The sequence below is a fragment of the Enhydra lutris genome, unplaced genomic scaffold (genome assembly GCF_002288905.1).
Source record: "Enhydra lutris kenyoni isolate GAN:26980312 unplaced genomic scaffold, ASM228890v2 scaffoldscaffold27, whole genome shotgun sequence".
NCBI lineage: Eukaryota > Metazoa > Chordata > Mammalia > Carnivora > Mustelidae > Enhydra > Enhydra lutris.
The window spans coordinates 4,872,678-4,894,440 of record NW_019154111.1 but is presented as its reverse complement, the minus strand read 5'-3'; the positions used below and the strand labels follow the sequence as shown (position 1 = coordinate 4,894,440).

Sequence of the window (21,763 nt, the reverse complement as noted above, 5' to 3'; positions counted from 1 at the left end):
ATTGCACGGATGATACCTTGCCTTCTTTATTCAAAAGGCAAGTTCATGTCCTCCTCACCTGGCTGTCAGTTTGAGCCATTAAAGAAGTCTTTGTAGTTTGACAACCTTACTATGAAGTAGACTTAAACGGTTAACCTTAATTCTTTCATCTAATAGGGAATACCTTGCCCTCAATGTATACGTGGCCCTATGTTACTACAAGTTGGATTACTATGATGTGTCTCAAGAAGTTCTGGCAGTTTACCTTCAGCAAATTCCTGATAGCACCATCGCACTCAATCTTAAGGCCTGTAATCATTTTCGCCTTTACAATGGCAAAGCAGCTGAGGTAGTGATGGAAATGTGTTTTTAATTTATTTAATTCCACTTTGAATAACCCTATACTTTTTGGGTTATTCATAAGACTCTATTATTTGTATCTCCTAATTAATATAATATCCCTTTGTTATTGCCAGGGTGATTCTGTAAGAACCAACTATATATAAATATTTATATTGATTAGATATTCTTAAAAAATGTTGATTTCTGAATTCTGTGTGTCTAATGTATTGTAGACGATCTTTACCGAGATGTTTTACATTACCTTAAATGTGTCGAAAGTGGACAGTTGTTCTTTTTCCTCTAAAATAGGTTTGTGGCTCTGTGGTTCATTGTCACTGGCGTGTAAATCCCATCACAAACCTAAGATTTCCATCTGTCTTTTTCTTCAGTGCCCCATCTAAACATCTACCAGTTCCTATCAGTTCTGCATCTTAGCTATCTCTTCTCCTCTACCACTGCTCTAGTCTGGACACTCCTCATCTTTTATTTCGGTTCCTTAAATAATTTCCCTGCCCTAGCCTGTCCTCTCCCGTCTAGCCATTGATGTTATTCCACACACCATGCTTTCCTACTATCATGGCTTTGTGTATAACATTCTCATTTCCTGGAATGCCTCATTCTGCTTGGTATAATTCAGCATCTTTTTCAGGGTTATCCCATGAGGCAATAGTGGTAAACGTTTTATAAATACTTAGAAATTAGCTAACTTCTAGGCATATGCAGAATGGTTTGTATCTATTATTTAGTCTCTCTGGCAATTCTGTGGATAAATTCTGCTACAGCTCTCTTTATATAGGAAACTGAGAGTGCATAGTAGGCCATACAAGGGACCCCCTTTTATTTAACGTTATACACACACACACACATACATAAACATATACAGAGAGAGGAAAAAAAAGAGGGCATATTCTATACTATACCTATTTATAGCTATTTATTTATTTATGTGATAAACAGGTGATTTTTTTAAAAGATTTTATTAAGTACTGTCTGCACCCGACATGGGGCTTAATCTTATAACCCCAAGATCAAGAGTCACCCACACCACCAACTGAGCCAACCAGGTGCCCCTATGTAGGCTATTTTTAGATTAACAGTGTGAGAGGGGCCATGGAAATTACTTCCTCAACCATTATTTTAGTTGATGTCAGAAGCCATCAAAATTCGATGTAAAATTTGTGCATGTGTCAAAATTTTAAAATCCCACCCTTGTCCAAAAACCAGTTCCAGCTGGTATCATGCCACTGGGGGAGGAGGGAAGGGAACTGAAACCAGCAAACTAACTCTATCAAAGCAAAATTCACTATGTAAATGCCATAGCAAGAGACATTATTTCCATATTTTAGCTGATAGCAGACGCAGCTCCTGAGTGAAACAGTGTTTAGTAATTGTGGGAGGGGTGGAATGGAAAGCTTGTGCCCTTAGCATAGGCCCAGATTGATTTTTGTGGCTTACGTTGATAAAAGTGGTCTGTTATGGCAATACAAATGCCCACCACTTCAATTGCTTAGTATGCAATCGAGCAGTCCATTTATATGTTATGTACAATACATTCTTGGGTGTACTCACTGCAACTACAAAGTCCCCCGGGTCTGCCTAATTGGCTAGTTTCCAGCTCCAGCAGTTTAATGGTAAACTGGTAGAGTTTATGGCCTTTGGTAAGAACAAATAAAAGAAATATATTCTTGGGACGCCTGGGTGGCTCAGTTGGTTAAGCGGCTGCCTTCGGCTCAGGTCATGATCCCGGCGTCCTGGGATCGAGTCCCACATTGGGCTCCTTGCTTGGCAGGGAGCCTGCTTCTCCCTCTGCCTCTGCCTACCACTCTGTCTGCCTGTGCTTGCTTTCTCCCTCTCTCTCTCTCTGACAAAAAAAAAAAAAAAAAAAAAAAAAAAAAAAAAAAGAAATATATTCTTGCCTTTCTATCTTGAGTTAATCTTGGGAGTTTTTCCAAATTTTTTCCAGTCTATTAAATGTTTACATTTTGTCTGCACATGTTCTTTCCATAATCTGATATGGGTAGCATGGTCAACCAATATTCTGGAGGTCTAGCACGATGCAAGTCAGGGCACCAAACTGTATTTCCTGTCGCCCAAAAGACATGCTTTTTCTTTTTTTTTTTTTTTTTTAAGATTTTATTTATTTATTTGACAGAGAGAGAGAGAGAGATCACAAGTAGGCAGAGAGGCAGGCAGAGAGAGAGGAGGAAGCAGGCTCCCTACTGAGCAGAGAGCCCGATGCGGGGCTCGATCCCAGGACCCTGAGATCATGACCTGAGCCGAAGGCAGAGGCTTAACCCACTGAGCCACCCAGGTGCCCCAAGACATGCTTTTTCATATGAAATGGTGTCTGTGCAGGTTGCATATTAATTTTATAATGTATTTCAGCAGTCAACAACAATGTCAAATGTACCCTGACAAACTTTATTTGTGGGGGAGGGTGTTAGCAATAGAATATAGTTTGTGTTTGCCCATAATTTTATTAAGCCACTTAAAAATCAGGCATTCCTCCAGGAATTTGTATAATACATCCAATATTCTATGGCTCCTTCTCTCCATAAACACCAGTAGCATTCTGCCCTTTTGTAGTTAGCATGACATAATGTGTAATGATTCACTTAATTCTTGAGGTAATTTAAATAACTTGCCCAAAGCTTTACAACTAACAAGTGACAAATTCAGATCTCAAACCCTTATGTGACCCTAAAGTGCACAGACTTGACTGCAAATTTAGGGCTACTTTCTTCTTTTTTCTTATGTGTGATTATATATAAATAGATAGATGAATGGATAGACAGATACATATAGGTATATTTATAGATATATATAGGTATATATACATACATAAGATAGCATGCGTACTATTTGATAGTTGCCTAATTATCTTTCATCTAGACAAGCTCATTGAGTGTTGAAACTGTGTCTTTTGACATGTGTGTCCTGGGACCTGGCACAGTGCACACACAAAGCTCTCATTCTTTTCACAGATACGTGTGATCACCAGCTCGGTTTTAGAGCATTTGCATTACCTCAAAAAGAAACCCCATGCTCCTTAGGAACTCCATCAACCCCTGGCCCCCCATCCCCCCAGCCCAAGCAATTGCATATCTGCTTTCTGACTCTAGATTTGCCAATTCTGGATATTTCATATAAAAGTGATATACAGGGACGCCTGGGTGGCTCAGTTGGTTAAGCAGCTGCCTTCGGCTCAGGTCATGATCCCAGCGTCCTGGGATCGAGTCCCACATCGGGCTCCTTGCTCATCAGGGAGCCTGCTGCTTCCTCTGCCTCTGCCTGCCATTCTGTCTGCCTGTGCTTGCTCTCTCTCCCTCTCTCTCTCTGACAAATAAATAAATAAAATCTTTAAAAAAAAAAAAAGTGATATACAATGTGTGAACTTTTATGACTGTCTTCTTTTACTTAGCATGTTTATAAATTTCATCATATTGTAGCCTATATAGTACTTCATTCGTTTTTATGACCAAATAATATTCTATTATGCGGATACAGTACATTTTATTTTTCCATTCATCAGCTGATGGACATTGGGTCATTTTCACTTTTGGCCTATTACGAATAATGCTGTTATAAGCGTTTGTGTACATGTTCTTGGGCATGTGTTGGACATGTTTCCATTTCTCTTGGTCTTATGCCTAGGAGTGGAATCGGTGGGTTATATAGAGTTCTATATTTAATTGCGGAACTGCCGGGCTGTTTCACAGAGTAGCTACACCAGTTTACATTCCCACCAGCGGTGTGTAAGAGTTTCGATTTCTCTACATCCTTGCCAGCAGTTATTTTATTGTGGCCATCCCATTGGGTGTGCAGTGGAATCTCATTGTGGTTTTGATTTGCATTTCTCTGATGACTAATGATGTTGAACATCTTTTCATGTGCAGTGAGTGCTGCTTTCAGTTCTGTGCCCTAGGCGTCTCACTCGGCCAGCCCTAGTTCCGGCTGGCCCTGCCTTAAATAAGAATTGTCCTTATGATATAAAAGATTTTGCCTTTTCACTTTCCTTTGCTCAACTGTGCAGTGAAGCTTTCCAGAGATAGCAGATTTCAAAACACATCAAATGCAGATAGAGACATGCTAATCTAGCTGTCCTCTTTTAAGCCAGACATTAAGGAGATTTGCAAAAATATAAAACAGTGCTGTTCTTCTCACTAAGTTTTTGTTCCATAAATGCAGTTTTCTTAAATGAAAAATATTTGTGTTAATGTGTAGTGGGCTTCTTCTTATGTTTGATTAATTGAATACTTTAAAATTTCTTTTTTAATTTCTAATACAATATATATTGTACTATGGGCTATTTATGTGGGCTATAATCCACGTAAACAAAAGCTCTTCGGGATCCTTAACAATTTTTAAGATTGTAAAAGATATCCTGAGATCAAAAAGCTTGCAAACTGCTGATCTAGCCTAATGTTACCAAACACTTTGGAATTTCTGCTGTGGACAAGAGACGGGATTAATAAAAATTTTTCTGAGGGGGCGCCTGGGTGGCTCAGTGGGTTAAGCCTCTGCCTTCAGCTCAGTTCATGATCTCAGGATCCTGGGATCAGGCCCCATATCAGGCTCTCTGCTCAGCGGGGAACCTACTTCCCCCTCCCCCGCCTGCCTCTGCCTACTTTTGATCTCTCTCTCTGTCAAATAAATAAATAAAATCTTTAAAAAAAAAAAGAAATTAAAAAAAAAGTTTGCTGAGGTAGAGGCTCAATTCCATATGCGATCAAATAGAACATGTTTGTAGTGTAGTGGTTAGTGAGAACAATCAAGAATTTAATTATTTTATCCTGAGAAGCTTAGCTACCTAAGTGATGGAAATAGAAAAAGGAGGAAAGGACGATAACTCAAAATTATAGATTGGCAAGGTAGGAATAATAAAAAGCTGAGGGAGGATAGGTGAATCTAGGGTATTAGCGAAGATGCTGGAAATGGCTGGCCATTTGTTCTATAGGGAGTGAAGGGGGTGAGAGAATACAGAAGAGATCTGATAGGTCTAATAAATAATAGAAGGTATTTTAATTGTGCTATATAACAGTGCAGCCGACAGGAGCTACTAAGAGAATTTGGGATATAGGTAGAATGGTCAGATTGAAGAATCAACCCCAGTTTTTAAGTTTAGCTCCTTAATCACCTTTGACTCTGAAAGAAAAGATTAAGTAGGAGTCTTCAGACATGAGCTCACCGGTTTCAAACTTGCTGCTTAGTGTAAGTTTCAAGTCATTTATTGTTTCTAAGCCTCAATGTTCTCATCTGTAAAATGAGGTTAACAATCACACTGACTCTTCGAGTCCTGAGGAACAAACGAAATATGAATGAAATGGCATGTTAAATTCTGTGTAAACTGTAAAACATTGTGCAAATATGTGGTATAAGAACTATACACTTGTCGTTTTCCTAAGCCTTTCCTTTTTTAATTTCAGGCAGAACTCAAAAGCTTGATGGACAACGCTTCTTCTTCCTTTGAGTTTGCTAAAGAACTCATCAGGCACAATCTGGTGAATAGCAGTTTCCTGTCTTGACTGAATTGAGTCTTATAGCCTATTTTGGTATATCTCAGCAGTTAGAAGGGGTAATGAAGGGAGATATTGCAAGAAATACTTCTCTACTCCAAGTGAACTCTTACTATGGAGGAAAGAAAAATAAGTTTCAGATATCGGGTTCTTACCTCAAGGAAACCCTTACTGGGAGGGCAGTAACACATGCATAATGTTTAGAAAGAAGTGCAAGGCAGTGTAGGGCCCAAGCGTTCATTTTGTTGGCAAAGACCAAGAAACATGTATCCTTGTGGGTTACAATAAATGGGAAGGATTTTTCTGGTGAAAGTCCAACTTGGGTTCATCTTTGAAGGATGGCTGAGATTTAGAAGGTTCACGGAAGGGGCGCCTGGGTGGCTCAGTGGGTTAAGCCACTGCCTTCGGCTCAGGTCATGATCCCAGGGTCCTGGAATCGAGTCCCGCATCGGGCTCTCTGCTCAGCAGGGAGCCTGCTTCCCTCTCTCTCTCTCTCTCTGCCTGCTTCTGTCTACTGTGATCTCTCTCTGTCAAATAAATAAATAAAATATTAAAAAAAAAAAAGAAGGTTCACGGAAGGCAAGGATAGGGAATTAGAACAAAAATGACATAAATGAAAAGTCATGAGCAGGCTAAGTTTACTAGAACAGAAAGTGTGCCTGCAACATAGTGAAAAAGAAAGTCTTAGTGGAGAAGTAAAAAGGCGGTCAGGTTGAAGGCTGGACTGTGATGACCCTTGATTAAAAAAAAAATGTGTTCATATTCAGGTTCAGCGTAATTGATCATGCAATATTGTGGATACGTAGCCCCTTCTTTCAACTCGGACACCTGGGGACACTGGGAAAATTCCATGATAGTGCTGAGTTTCAGATCCCTCATCTGAGAATGGCATCAATAATAGCCACACCTGCTCCTTCTGATTTCTCTATTCTTTTTTTTTAGCACCAATTCTGCTTTAGGCTCTCTCCTCCCCTTTCCCTCTGATTTCTGCTTGGTCACTTAATCCTGTTGATTCTTTCTTGGCAAAGTCTTATATTTATTCCATTCCTTCTCTAATTCAGGCCTCCATCACAGATATAATTTTTTCTGGATAGTTTCTATTATGAGCTTCTACCTCTTTTCACTTCTCATCTAGTTTATCAACTTAAATTTTTGTGGAGAATGATGTGTTAGAGATAGTAGTCTGGAAATCAAGCTTGGAGAGAGATAAAGACTGGAGAGCAGATTTAGGAGTTTTATAAGAGAAATGATAGCTACAGTCCTGACAACTAAACATGGAAGAAAGAGAGTAAGTTGACTAGTGTGCTGGGAATAGGAGTTAAGCAGTGAGAGAATAATAAGGTTGAAGCAGTAAGCCACACAGTTTTGAAGTGTGGCATTAAAAGGAAGGAGAAAAATAGGGCACTCTCCAGGGGGAACAGTGGCACCAAAAGATTTTTCAAGAAAGCAAAAACCCTTGTGTATGTTTAAGCTGAGGAGTAGGACCAGGACTAATGAAGATAGAATAATTAATAGAGAAACAAGGTCCAGATTGAGTTAAAAGTTATGAGATCCATGGACTGGGAGAACAAACATTGTCAAAACGTTTGTATTACCCAAAGCAATTGGGTAGTACAAACCCAATACCCAATTAATTAATTAATTAATTAACCCAATTAATGCCCAATTAAATCCCAAATAGGGATTTAATGCAATCCCTATAAAAATACCAACGGCATTTTTCACAGAACTAGAGCAAACATTCCTAAATTTGTATGGAACTATAAGAGACCCCAGATAGCCAAAGCAATTTTGAGAAAGAAAAAAGAACAAAACTGGAGATAGCACAATCCCAGATTTCAAGATACACTACAGAGCTATAGTAATCAAAATACTGTGGTACTGGCATAAGAACAGACAGAACAGAATAGAGAACCCAGAAATAAACACACAATTATATGGTCAATTAGGAAGCAAGAATATGCAATGGGGAAAATTCTCTTCAACAAATTGTGTTGGGCGGACTAGACAACAACATGCAGAAGAGTGAAACTGAAACACTTTCTTATAACATACACAAAAATAAATACCAAATGGATTAAGAACCTAAATGTGAGACCTGAACCATAAACATCCTAGAAGAGAGCACAGGCAGTAATCTTTCTGACATCAGCCATGAAACATTTTTCTAGATATGTCTTCTGAGTCAAGCACAACAAAAGCAAAAATAATATTGGGACTACATCAAAATTAAAAACTTCTGCACAGCCAATGAAACAATCAACAAAACAAAAAGACAACCTATTGAGTGGGAGAAGATATTTGCAAACGACACATCCCATAAGTGGTTAGTATCCAAAATGTATAAAGAATTCGGGGTGCCTGGGTGGCTCAGCTGGTTAAGTGTCTGGCTCTTGATCTCAGTTCAGGTCTGGATCTCAGAATCATGAGTTCAATCCCTGCCCTGCGCTCTACACTGGGTGTGGAGGAAAAAAAAGGAAAAAAAGAACTTCTACAACTCAACACCAAAACTCCCGAATAATCTAATTTAAAAATGATCAGAAGACATGAACGTTCTCCAAAGAAGACAGACATACAGATAGCCAACAGACACATGTAAAAATGCACAACATCACTGATCATCAGGGAAATGCAAATCAAAACCACAATGAGGTATACCTCACACCTGTCAGAATGGCTAAATGTGTGGAAACGTGTTGGCAAGGATGTGGAAATAAAGGAACCCTTGTGCGCGATTGGTGGGAACGTAAACTGGTGCATCCATTCTGGGAAACAGTAAGGAGGTTCCTCAGAAAATTAAAAATTGAATTACCATGTGATATACTAATTCCACTACTGGGTAATTACCTGAAGAACTTGAAAACACTAATGCAAAAAAATACATTCACCCTTATGGTTTTTGCAGCATTATTTACAATAGCCAAATATGGAAGCAACCCAGTGTCCATCAATAGATGAACAGATAAAGAAGAATGGATACAATAGAGTCCAATGGCTACCACGGAATACTATTCACCCATAAAAATGAATGAAATCTTGCCATTTGGGAAAGCATGGATGGATCTAGAGAGTATAATGCCAAGTGAAATAAGTCAGTTAGTCAAAGACAAATACCATATGATTTCACTCATACGTGGAATTTAAGAAACAAAATAAAAACAGACAAACCAAGAAACAGACTCTTAACTTTAGAGAACAAGCTGGTGATTAGCAGAAGGGAGGCGGATGGGGGAAGGGGAGAAATAGGTAATGGGGATGAAGATTACACTTATCATGATGAGCGCTGAGTAATGGATAGGATTGTTGAATTACTATATTGTACATCTGAAATTAATATAACACTGTATATTAATTTATCTGGAATTAATTTTTTTAAAGTCTGGAGATCAAGAAGACAAAAAAAATTAACCTTAGCAAAAGACGGGAACATCTCAGACAAAGAAGAATCAAGAAAGCTGACCAAGTGGATATTTTTTAGTTAGAAAGGAGAGATTAGGTAGTTCATATCTGATGGCCTTGATTTCTGTATATTTATTTGTGAAAAAACTTGCTATGTGCTAGACACTGTCCTAGGTTCTGGGTATACAAGAGCACACAAACCTGCTTTACTGAATGGTATTTTGTTTTAGCTTTTCTCTATAGCATTTACTGTCAACTGAAGTAATACTTACGTGTTTGCTGTTTGAGGCTGTCTCCCCACTTGAGTGTAGCCTATGTAGTGACGGGAGTGATTATTCCTGCTGTAACCCCAGTGCCTACTACAATCCCATGCATACAGTAGGTGCTAATGAGTGTTTACTGTGTTAATTAAATATTACCTACTACGTTCCACACATTTAGCCCACTTTAACTCATTCAACCCTCATAATAATCCTGATAGGTAGGCATTATTAATGCCATTTAGAGATGAGGAAACAGGCTCAGAAAGGTTATATAAATTCCTTCATAGAATTTGTTCATTTGTCTTTAGAAAAAAAGAGACAGAGAGCAGGGAGCGCAGGAGAGAGAGGGAGAGAGAGAATCCCACTTGGACTCCATGCGAGGCGGAGCGCGACGTGGGGCTTGATCCTACAACCCTGAAATCATGACCTGAGGCAAAATCAAGAGTTAGATACATGGGGAGCCTGGGTGGTTCAGTTGGTTAAGCCTCTGCCTTTGGCTCAGGTCATGATCTAAAGGTGCTGGAATCAGGCTCTCTGCTCAGCAGGGAGTCTGCTTCTGCCTCTTCTTCCTCTGCCTCTAACCCTGCTTGTGCATGCACGTGCACACTCTCTCTCTCTCAGATAAATAAAGCCATTTTAAAAAAAGAAGAATTAGATGTTTGACTGAGCCACCCAGGCGCCCCCTTCTTGGAGCTTTTGATACAAAATATCTGTCTAGGAAAATGTTTTATTAATTTTGGGGTACTTTAAAGAGTTTTCTGCAGTTCTTATGAAGAGAAAAGGAAATGTATACAGTAGGCTTATGCCTTTATTCTGTTTCTTACACTTACTATAATTAAGTTAATAGCCTGCTTTCAATGGGGTCAAGGTGGTGTGTATACTGAGAGCTTCAAAAATATATTGAAAGAATAACTGAGTACCCAGTTATAAGTGGCAACTCCTTAATTAAACATTTCCACCAATAAATATATTCATACTTATTGCCATAATAACTGACTTTCTCTATCTTTAGGTTGTTTTCCGAGGAGGTGAAGGGGCTTTGCAGGTTTTGCCTCCTCTGGTTGATGTCATTCCCGAAGCTCGGTTAAACTTAGTGATTTATTACCTTCGTCAAGGTACGAAAAATTTGTCTTTGGTCTTGCTTATAATGAGATATTTGAGAGCATTTAACCTCTAACTGAATTACTTGCTTAACTTTTAAAATCCATAATACTTCCAAAAATATATTTGCAACGGGTTCATAGGAGAGAACAAATTTATTGGTGCTTATTTGTTGTGCCTTTTCTCTTAATCCTCTCTTTCCTCTTCTTTTGCTTCTGACCTTCTCTCTCATTGTTTTTCTTTCTTCCTCTTCTTTTTCTGTCCTTTGTTCTCTACCCATTCTATTTCAGTTTTTCTACTGTTTTTCCTTCCCCTTCCTTATGGTTCTTTTTCTATGTATAATGCACATCCACATTTTCTTGAGTTTGTTTTTTTTTTTTTTTTTAATGGTGTTTGCTCTAATTGTCTGCCTTTCTGTTTCTTTGTACTTCTGGCTTCTTATGAGAAATACTCTGATTCAAAGAGACTGGGATATTTACTCCCCCCAAGTAAGGTTAAAATTGTTAGACATGCGCCTAAGCAGTCTTGGATCTAACAGTGTCGAGTACAGGATAGGAGCTACCATGCATTGGTGGTGGCACTGTGTTGTGGGCCCTGGACTAGCAGTGTGGGCCTTTATAGGTGCATGGTAGAAACCAACCAGACAACATATTCCTCATCGAGGGAAATGTAAGTGTATATTAAAATAACATGAACTTGCAAAGAGTTCTATCTGATATGTAAGCACAAAGAAATAGGCATTTGGACCAGAGTTAAATATCTTATATATTTCAGAAATTAATTATTATAAAATTTTTCAAACTAAGCAAAATAATATGAACACACAAAATAAATCATTCCAGATTCAGCAGTCTTCAAAATATTGCCGTTCTTTCATCCATCCTGCTTGTCCCTTTTTACTGCTGAAACGTCTTAAAGCAAATCTCAAACTTCATGTCATTTCACTTCTACATTCTTAACATATATTGTGTTTTTTAAAAATCAGTTGTTTTACTTATATAACTACAACACCATTGCTTTATAATACTCAGTCCATATTCTTAGCTTGAACATTTTTTTAGGTGCTTCATGACTTACAGGTTTCCTAAGATACTTGGTTATCTTTAGGATAATTATTCCACATTGAACTTGATGGAGAGTTAGAGGACAGATAAAACAAATCATACCTCCCATGAATGTTTGAATGCTGAAGGATCTTACCTTTTTGGGACTGTTTCAGAAGGGTTTGCTGTGGAATACAGACTAGTATAGCTACTTATTTCTTGCATTTCAGATGATGTACAAGAAGCTTATAACTTAATTAAGGATCTGGAACCTACTACTCCTCAGGTAATTGAAAATGTGTTACCATTTTGCTAACCAACTTCTGTTGAAAGTAGAATTTCAGAAGGGTATCAGGAAGGCATGTTTGAGAAGATTCTGACTTGTAGAATCTCAGGAAAGACCATATATGTTGATTTAGGAATGTCCTGTGAGACTTTCGATATGAGAACGAACATTCTGGACTTTTTCATGTTTTTAAACTCCCTTATATGTGGTCATTTCCACTGAAGGGTTGAGGTTTGAAAAAACTGAAATCTAAAATGCTGATGGAACCAACAAGATATCAAAGTTTATCTCACTGGTATAATTGCAGCTTCTCTTTCTCCCCTACTACATTGTTAGCTCTTTGCAGTCAGGGCCTGTGTCTGTTTGTATTTCCAACACTGTGTACACTAAGCATGTAACAGACATTGCACTTACTGAATGAAAGACTGAAAATTTTCCAGACCCCATGAAATCTAAACAGATATATTTTCTCAAGTGTATTAAAAGATTAAAAGTTTCAGCATCTTTTGTACTGCTCTTTTTATGAAACCTCTTAAATAAAATAGTACCTACATAAAAAATTTATAAAGCTGCTAAGGAAAGTGTCTGTTAAAGAATAGAGCCAAGTCTGAAAGCAATAAAGGTGAGACTCCAGGGCTCCAAAAGAGATAATATCTTACAAATGGAGATCAGAGGATACTTTTTTCTTTAGGAAAAGGATTATTAGCAAATAAAAGTTATTATATGATTAGAAATGGAGATGATATATATGATGTGGTTATAAAGAATGGCAGTGGCTAATAAAGTGATAAAAATTATTACATAAATGTTTTATTGTTAATTTTTTCCATTGAGTTGAAATAAAACTTCTCGAGGTTTCCACTGAGTTTTTCTGCTTAAGACTTTACAAATTTACCAATATGGTGAATTTACAAATATGGCAAATTCCGTTATATGGACACTTTCCTGAAAACCAAATGAAATTCTCCTAATTCTTTCATTCAAGCCAGGGATAGAACAGAGAAAAATGACTCTGGGTAACTTTTGGTAATATATGTAAAGCAGCAAGTTGAAATTTATTTGAAAAAGATTTCATAGCTACACATTCTTTGGGAATTAATTAGTGTTATTCTATGTTGCCAGGAGTATATCCTCAAAGGAGTGGTCAATGCGGCCCTTGGCCAGGAAATGGGTTCGGTGAGTATGAAATCACTGGTAATCTATAGTTGCAGTTATAATGTATGGAAAATATCAAGATGAATGTTAAAGTTTAATCAGCAGTGAGCTTACAAATAGGCTTATCTGCAGTTCCTTTCCTTTCTCCATATTCCCCAACCTAGGTTCCACTATAAAAAGAATTCTGTTATTTAAAGACCAAAAAAAAAAAAAAGAGAGAGAGAGAAAGCTTTAACCCTAAAATTGCTGCTTCATCTTTTAAAAGCCCAAATTTTAAGCAGCATTTATATCTAATAATAATTGAAAATCGTTGCATAGCTTCATTCTTATTTTTAGTGAGTTTGGTTAACCCTGCCGACCCCTGAGCTATAATTTTGGCATCTGTAAAATGGAGATAATTGTTTCTTTGGCAAATACTTTTATAAACACCAAAACACTGTTTAAAATTAAGTTCTTTTTCATCTGACTATGGCACATTAAGTCCTTTTGGGAAACAAAGTAGATATAAATAAATATTTTTATGTCTTGCTCACTCTGCAGTGCCTCATATAATGGATAGGCGGTAAATAGTTATTGAATAAGTGAATGAGTGTTTTGAATTAATAGTCCTTTTTACAATCATGGCTCCTACCACAAGATCTGATGTATGATAAAAGAGCAGTAAGTATCTGTTGAATGTGTGAATGAATGACTAAATGACTGAGTCCTTTAAGGAAGTTACTTTTTAGGATAGAGTTTGGGGATCAGATTTTTTTTTTCTTCTTTTTTTTATCTGACCCAGGGTAGGTTTTAATTTAGTTTCAGGTTATGATTCTCTAGTGCTTTTGCTAATAAGAGTTTGTTTGGGAGAGGATATAAGACAAGGATATATCTTAAATCTTGGCACATATTTTAAAACTATAATGTGTGATACAAATAAAACATTTTCAGTTTCTGTCAGCTATCTCAGCTCTGCTTTGTTTTTCAGAGGGACCATATGAAAATTGCCCAGCAGTTCTTCCAGCTGGTGGGAGGGTCAGCGAGTGAGTGTGGTATGTCTGAAATCAATACTCATTCACATGATTCATAATTGGAGTCGGTCATATATTGACTGGTGAAGGCTGAGTCTCTGTTCAGGGTTACATTTGTCAGCCTTGAAAGCAAAGTATCAAAGTATCAAGTAGGAAGTTCTGTGGGAGAGATAGAAGAGAGAATATTGGGTTAGATCGTCTCAACATCTCAGCTCAAGTGGGATGAGAGATTATATAAATAGAAGAGAATAAGTGTAATCTTTAGTTCATGCGGGTTTATAAAATTGGATTCTGTTTTTTATTTGAAATGTTAACTTTTATTGATTTTTCAAGAGCTCTTTATATGTTCAACTTTCATCATGTCATGAATATTTTTTCGTGGATCATTTGCCTTTTAATTTTGCCTATGCTATCTTTTCAGATGTAAAATATTTAAATCTTATTGAAGCTTATCTTTTTAAAATGATATTTTACATGGGTATCTAGCTTAGAAAGTGCTTTCATGCCCCCACAGTTATATAATATTCACTTATATTTTCCATCAGTAGTTTGTTGCTTTATTTTATTATTAAAGTATTGATTTAATCGGTCAAGATTGAGTGTAAGATTTCAGAAAAGGCTATTAAAAGGGCTGATAGTTAGCCAGTATGGACTGGTATGACTGTTTGTACCAGTTGTCTAGGGCCAGCATGAACAGTATTTGTGGTGAACTAGTTGTGAAACATTTTTATCACCCCCGGATATTCATTTTCTTTCAGATGTTTCACCAAAACCATTTATTGAATAATACTTCCTTTCTTCATTTGACTCATTCATACAACAAAAATTTATTGAAGTGTTGGGAATATAGTAAACAAAATAAGTCTTCCATCCTTGTAGAGCATACAGTCCAGTTGGACAGACAATAAACACAATAAAGAAAGCGGTTATATAGTATATCTGACTGTGATAAGTGCTACGGGGGAAAAATTGAACAGAGCAAGAATGAATAGGAGTGCCAGTGCCAAGGGTGAGGGGTTATACTCATTCTCTACTATCTGAAACAGGAATCTAATAACAGACAGAAAGTTGGACCAGATGGTTCCATGGCAAATGATTTCTCCATTTGAGACTGGAAGTGCTAGATTGTCTTAGATGAGTGATGATGGAGACGAAGACATGATAGTTGAATGTGCATGTGTCAGAGTGGGTGAGAGACTCAAAGCCTTGGAAGAACATCTGAGGAATACTGTATCCTGCATGGTGTGTGTTCATTCTGGAGTCTGTGTGTTAGCCCTGAGAGAGATTATTGGTTACTCTCAAGTACAGTAACCTCCATTATACTGAGGTTTTGTCCCCTGAATAGAATCTGTAATTTCAGAATCTGGAGAGATGTCTTGTAGTACATTCCTATCTCTAAATTATAAAGTAACCAAAATTTCAGCCAAAGAGAACTTTCAGTTTCATGAATATACCTGAATAAGTTTAATAAGTTTATTTTCCCATTCCATTTCAGATACAATACCTGGGAGGCAGTGCATGGCTTCCTGTTTCTTTCTGCTTAAGCAATTTGATGATGTCTTGATTTACCTCAACTCATTTAAGGTCAGTATAGAATTTTTTAGATGAGTTTGTCTACAAAATACTATATATAATGTGTCAGAAGTAAGATATTTTTAGAGGGACGCCTGGGTGATTCAGCTGGTTAAGAGTCTGCTTTCGGCTCAGGTCATGATCAGTCCTGGGATCAAGTCCCACATTTGGGATCCTTGCTTAGCAGGGAGCCTACTTCTCCCTCTGCCTGCCGCTCCCCCTGCTTTGTGCTCTCTCTCTCCCTCTGATAAATAAATAAAATCTTAAAAAAAAAAATAAATAGGGGCACCTGGGTGGCTCAGCGGGTTAAAGCCTCTGCCTTCGGCTCAGGTCATGGTCTCAGGGTCCTGGGATCGAGCCCCACATCGGGCTCTCTGCTCAGCGGGGAGCCTGCTTCCCTTCCTCTCTCTCTGCCTGCCTCTCTGCCTACTTGTGATCTTTGTCAAATAAATAAATAAAATCTTTAAAATAAATAAATAAATAAAATCTTAAACTTTTAGAGGTGGCCCTTTTACTACAGTGGCATCGATGGTGTCAGCTAATTCCTTAAAATTATTTTTGAGTTTATCTAGTATAACTGATATGTTATATTGGTATGTTAATATTCAATGTGACTTATTCTTGGGATGTTTTTCAGAGTTACTTCTACAACGATGACATCTTTAACTTTAATTATGCCCAAGCCAAAGCTGCCACAGGCAATACAAGTGAGGGCGAAGAGGTGGGTACATGCTTTTTTTTTTTTTTTTAAAGATTTTATTTATTTATTTGACAGACCGAGATCACAAGTAGGCAGAGAGGCAGGCAGAGAGAGAGAGGAGGAAGCAGGCTCCTGCAAGGCAGAGAGCCCAATGTGGGGCTCGATCCCAGGACCCTGGGATCATGACCTGAGCCGAAGGCAGAGGCTTTAACCCACTGAGCCACCCAGGTGCCCCGGGTACATGCTTTTGATGAATTCAAATGTTTCTATTTAAAAACATGATTATCCTTTAACTTTTTGAGGAATTCCCATACTGTTTTCCAGAGTGAAACAAAATAGATGAACATAGAGGAAAGAAGAAAAAAGAGAGGCAAACCATAAAACAGTCTTAACAATAAAGAACAAACTGGGGGTTGCTGGAGGGGAGGGGTGAGGGATAGGCTAAATGGGTGATGGGAATTACAGAGTGCACTTGTGCTGAGCACTGAGTGTTGTAAAGTGTTGAATCCCTGAATTCTACAACTGAAAGTAATATTACACCACATATTAGCTAACTGGAATTTAAATAAAACTTGAAAAAATATAACATTTTTATCTCTTTCTCACTGAAATAAAATGTTCAGGGGCAAAGGATTATGAAAAGTTCCTTTGTCCTTAGGTTACATTAAGAAGTACAGTGTGAAGGGACATATAGATTTTTTAACCATATTACTATTTTCCTTTTTCTGCTCTATTTTATAAAAGCATAACATACATTGAGAAAAGTATCCAAATCAAAGTATACAGCTTGATGAATTTTTAAAGTGAACATACCCAAATAATCTGTCCTTAGATCATGAAACAGTATTACCTTAACCCTATAAAAACCCTGTCATCTCATTGTTTGAGTCCGTCCCTTTCTCCCAAGGCTAACCACTATGACTTCTAACTCCATGAATTGATTTTCCTGAATCAAAGCAATTCAGTTGAATTACTCAATTAGATTTTGTTATTATTTAGCAAGATGTTCCACTTATTATTTCAAATTCTTATTATTTTTACCTTCCATTATGTCTTCTTTGTGAGTTATTTTAAAACGTGTGTCAAATTTTCAAATGTGTCCCAGACTATTTCATTTTGATTTATAACTTAATCATATTATGGTCATCCAGTGTGCTCTGTATTACACCAGTCCTTCAAAATTTGTTGAGACTTGCTTTACTGCCCAGTAACATGATTATGTATCCTTGAACAAAATAGGTGTTATGTGGTTGTTAATTATTCTGTTCAAATCTTCTATATCCTTACCAAATTTCTTCGGCCAGCTTGTGAGATCAGTAACTGAGAGTAGTGTGTCAACATCACCACAGTTTTGTCCTTTTCTTGGCATGTAGAGAATTTGACCATCTGGAAGGCGACACTAAGTATTAACCTAAGGCAAGCCGATAAGGTATTTTTACGACAAAAATATCTTCATATTTATTTCTTTTTTTTCTTCTTGCAGGTTTTCCTTTTAATCCAAAGTGAGAAGATGAAAAATGATTACATTTACCTCAGTTGGTTGGCTCGGTGCTGTGAGTCTTCTTTTAAATGTTACAGAGGAATCCTCTTTTTCTTCTCTGTTGCATAATCTTCTGGATGGAAATCACAGTGAAGATTTCTAATTTTGTTTTGTAGAATGAGTAAACACTGAAATTGAGCATCATTAATGCTGCTCTGTGAGGGTGGTCCTGTTCATGTATTATGTACGTTTACCTTGTGATTAGTTCTACCATAACGATGTTGAGCTAGCATGAACAGTCACGAAAGATGCCAAGTTTTTCTATCAGCCCTGTTAAAGTTTCCAGAATGTCAGCCTACAGGGTTCTTTGTTAAGTGATACTGTTTTGCTAATTTTACCTTTTCATTATGAAGCAGGCCTGAGAAGTGATAAAATGTCAAAAACATAACATTTTGTATATTATGTAACCTACAGTCTCTTTCCCTCTCCCTTCATTATCTTTTCTTGCTTCTTTTTTTCCCCCTGCATTTCAAATGTTCACAGAGTATTTAAAATCAGGAGAAAGCAGCAATCGGTGTTCTAAGTGAGGCTGAAACTATATAAGTAGGGTTGAATGAATGATATATGACGTTTAAACAGATGAGCAAAGGGACCAACTGGAAATCAACCCAGTCTAGAAAGATATAATCATGTGAATCCTAACTTAAGTATTGTACATATGGTAGAGTTCTGATGGAGAATCAGCTTAATGCTAACATTGCAAACTTTCTACGTGAGTGATGTTTACCATTTCTTTGTCTGTTTGGAAACTAGAACCAAAGCCAAAGAATAGCAAGATGCAGAATTGTATTTCCTATACATTTAAGAGGCAAAAATCTTTCCTTCCTTTTGTAGATATCATGAACAAGAAACCAAGACTAGCCTGGGAACTTTATCTTAAGATGGAAACCTCTGGCGAGTCGTTTAGCCTCTTACAGCTCATTGCTAATGACTGCTACAAGGTGAGTCTGAGTGAGAGCTAAAGGGAAAACTGAAGATTAGTCTCACATGCTACACTAATTAATTATTAGGGAGAAGTGTCCTAGAGATTAAATGGCCTTTGGTAAGAGGATTCACATAGAACTACCAGAAATGTTATCCCTGGGCTCCCAGCTGGCTCAGTTGGAAGAACATGGGACTCTTGATCTCAGGGTTGTGACTTCAAGCCCCACGTTGGGTGTAGAGATTACTTAAAAATAAAATCTTTGGGGGTGTTTCAGTGGTTCAGTGGGTTAAAGCCTCTGTCTTCAGCTCAGGTCATGATCCCGGGATCCTGGGATCGAGCCCCGCATCAGGGTCTCTGCTCAGCGGGGATCCTGCTTCCCCCCCACCCAGCCCCACCGCCTGCCTGCCTCTCTGCCTACTTGTGATCTCTGTCTGTCAAATAAATAAATACAATCTTTAAAATAAAGTATTAAAAAAATAATAAAATCTTTAGGGGCACCTGGGTGGTTCAGTTGGTTTGGTGGCTGACTCATGATCTCAGCTCAGGTCATGATCTCATGGTCACAAGTTCAGGCCCGTGTTGGGCTCCATGTTGGGAGCTTAAATAAATAAATAAAATTTTTAAAAAAGAAAATGGAATGTCATCCCTTTATGAACAAAATGAGCTCAGAGATAGCATCTCAGGGTTTTACATGTATATCAAGTATGTATACATAAAAATGAAATATGAAACAATATATATGAAACAATGATTTAGAGAGGTGGTTTTAGATTTCTAAAGGTCGTGTGTGAGTCTTCAGATACCATCCAAGTAGAGATATTCATCTGGTAGTTGGAAACTTGGTTCTGAAGCTCAAGAAAGATGTCTTCCGACATCTAGAGACATAGATTTGGAGAACTCATCAGCATTTCAATAGTAATTAAAGCCCTGGTAGATTACCCAGGTAGGGAAGAAAAGTGAGAAGAGTAAGAGTTGCAAACCAAACGTTGGGGAATACTTAAGTGCAAATTGTAGGCAGGAGAGACAAAGGAACTAGAAAAAGAGAATAAAAAAGCAATCAGATTTAGTAAAGGACTGGGACTCTATGTGTGTATGCGGGAGTGGGTCTGTGTATGTGTGTGTGGCGGTGGGGCTGGAGTTGGAAAGGAAGGGAGAAGGAGGGAGGACTTTTGGGTCCTAGCCTATAGATAAAAAGCTTTTTGACAAATTAGCCTCAAATTCTGGAAATTCCTTTTTTTGGAATATTTCTTTCTGTCCAAAGACAGAACAGATGTTAAGTAAATAGAGTCTAGTGTTAAATTAATTAATAATAGCTCATTTTGAAGTGAATCATTACTAAAATAAAGCAAATCACCATCACTGGAAAAGGTTTTAAAACATAGGAAACTTAAAAATGCTTAACATGACTTAGTAGATGCAAATGACATTCAGTGAGTTAGAGGAGGCAGAGGGAAAGAAAACATTCAGAGAGATTTACCTTTTTACCTTTAGTTCAGTTGTAAATATATTAAATCTGAAGTGTGTTTGTGGCTCTGGGGAGAGATAGTACATGTGGGAAATTATCAGGGTGAGCCTGGAGCTCAGGTGTTCATGTGAAAGGTCAGGATTAGAAATATAGTTTTAGAAGTTAATAGGGGTACCTGGATTGCTCAGTCAGTTACGCATCCAGTTCTTGATTTTGGCACAGGTCATGATCCCGGGGTCATGGAATTGGCTCCGCGTGCTGGGCATGGATCCTGCTTAGGATTCTCTCTCTCCTCTCCTCCCTCCTCTCTGCCCCTCCCCTTTCCCCACCCATGTGTATGCTCTCTCTTAAAAAAAAAAAAAAAAAAAAAAAAAGAGAAAGAGAGAGGGAAAAAAAGTTAGCAGTAGTTAATGGTGGTGGTGGTGATAGTATTAGGAGTAATAGGAGTAGCAGAAGCAGTAGAGGATGGGAGAGAATTGAGGTTAACCAGTGAATGGGATGAGGAAACACATGGACACCAGTGCTTAAAGGATAGGTAGAGTGACAGAGACAGAGGGTGAAGATGGACATAAAAGAAAGAGAAGAACCGGGAGGGGGAGAAAAGTACTCTTCATTCCTGTTTTTCTTGTTCCTGTTATATCCAAAGCCAGGAAAAGAGGATGTCAAATATGCAACCTGATGGAGCTGTATGAGATTTGAGAAAACAATAGTGGGTAGAGAAGAGAATGAGATTAGAAAGCAGACTCAGTGAGTGTAGACCACAGTAAGGGAGAAATGTGTTGCTAACTTAAAAGGGAAAACAAAGTTATGGATTTGGGGTTGGGGAGTATTTTTGCAGGTGGAGGGAGAGTTTTTTTCTTTTAGAATAGAAGTTAAGAGTGTATCTTTACACAGAGGAGCTGTTGAACAGTGAGTTTAAAGATCCAAGAGAGTAGGAACATTTCTGATGGAGGAAGACCCTAAAAGAGATGAGAGGAAGATGAGGTAAAGACCAAAGGAAGATAACTACCTTGAAAAACAATTTAGCATAACCTACTGTCTCAGTGGTCCCATGGCCACCCACTGCTTTGGTGAGTCACTGGAAGGGTTCACATGACTCAAAGTTACACTTGTGGCTAAGACTTATTATAATACAGAAAAGGCAAGAAAAAGACATGTATAGGAGAAGACTGGAGAAGTGAAGCCTAGACTTTTTTGCCCTCCCTCTCTGCTAATTGCACAATCACATCTTTCTCCAGCTGCAAACTACAGAGACATGTGCAAGATATCCAGGAAAAACAGAAAAAGCAAATAGGAAAAAAAAAAAAATGGCAGAATTAAGTACTAACATGGCAATAATTGCATTAAATGTAAATGGTCTAAATATACCAATTAAAAGACAGACATTGACTTTTATGGATAAAAAAGTGGATAAAAAACCATAACTAAACTATGTGCTTTTTACCAGAAACTCACTTCAAATACAAT

The 21,763-nt window shown here is 37.7% G+C and overlaps 1 protein-coding gene across 1 annotated transcript in view; it reads left to right on the top strand.

Moving 5' to 3' along the window:
- LOC111151962 (tetratricopeptide repeat domain 26) overlaps nt 1-21,763 on the top strand; it is a 44,893-nt gene that overhangs the window by 15,527 nt on the left and 7,603 nt on the right. The window contains exons 6-15 of the mRNA XM_022510211.1: nt 157-328; nt 5,748-5,822; nt 10,512-10,614; nt 11,874-11,929; nt 13,052-13,105; nt 14,052-14,115; nt 15,590-15,678; nt 16,304-16,387; nt 17,850-17,919; nt 18,741-18,847. Of these exons, the coding sequence (XP_022365919.1) occupies nt 157-328; nt 5,748-5,822; nt 10,512-10,614; nt 11,874-11,929; nt 13,052-13,105; nt 14,052-14,115; nt 15,590-15,678; nt 16,304-16,387; nt 17,850-17,919; nt 18,741-18,847 (874 nt within the window). The remainder of the gene's footprint in view (nt 1-156; nt 329-5,747; nt 5,823-10,511; nt 10,615-11,873; nt 11,930-13,051; nt 13,106-14,051; nt 14,116-15,589; nt 15,679-16,303; nt 16,388-17,849; nt 17,920-18,740; nt 18,848-21,763) is intronic.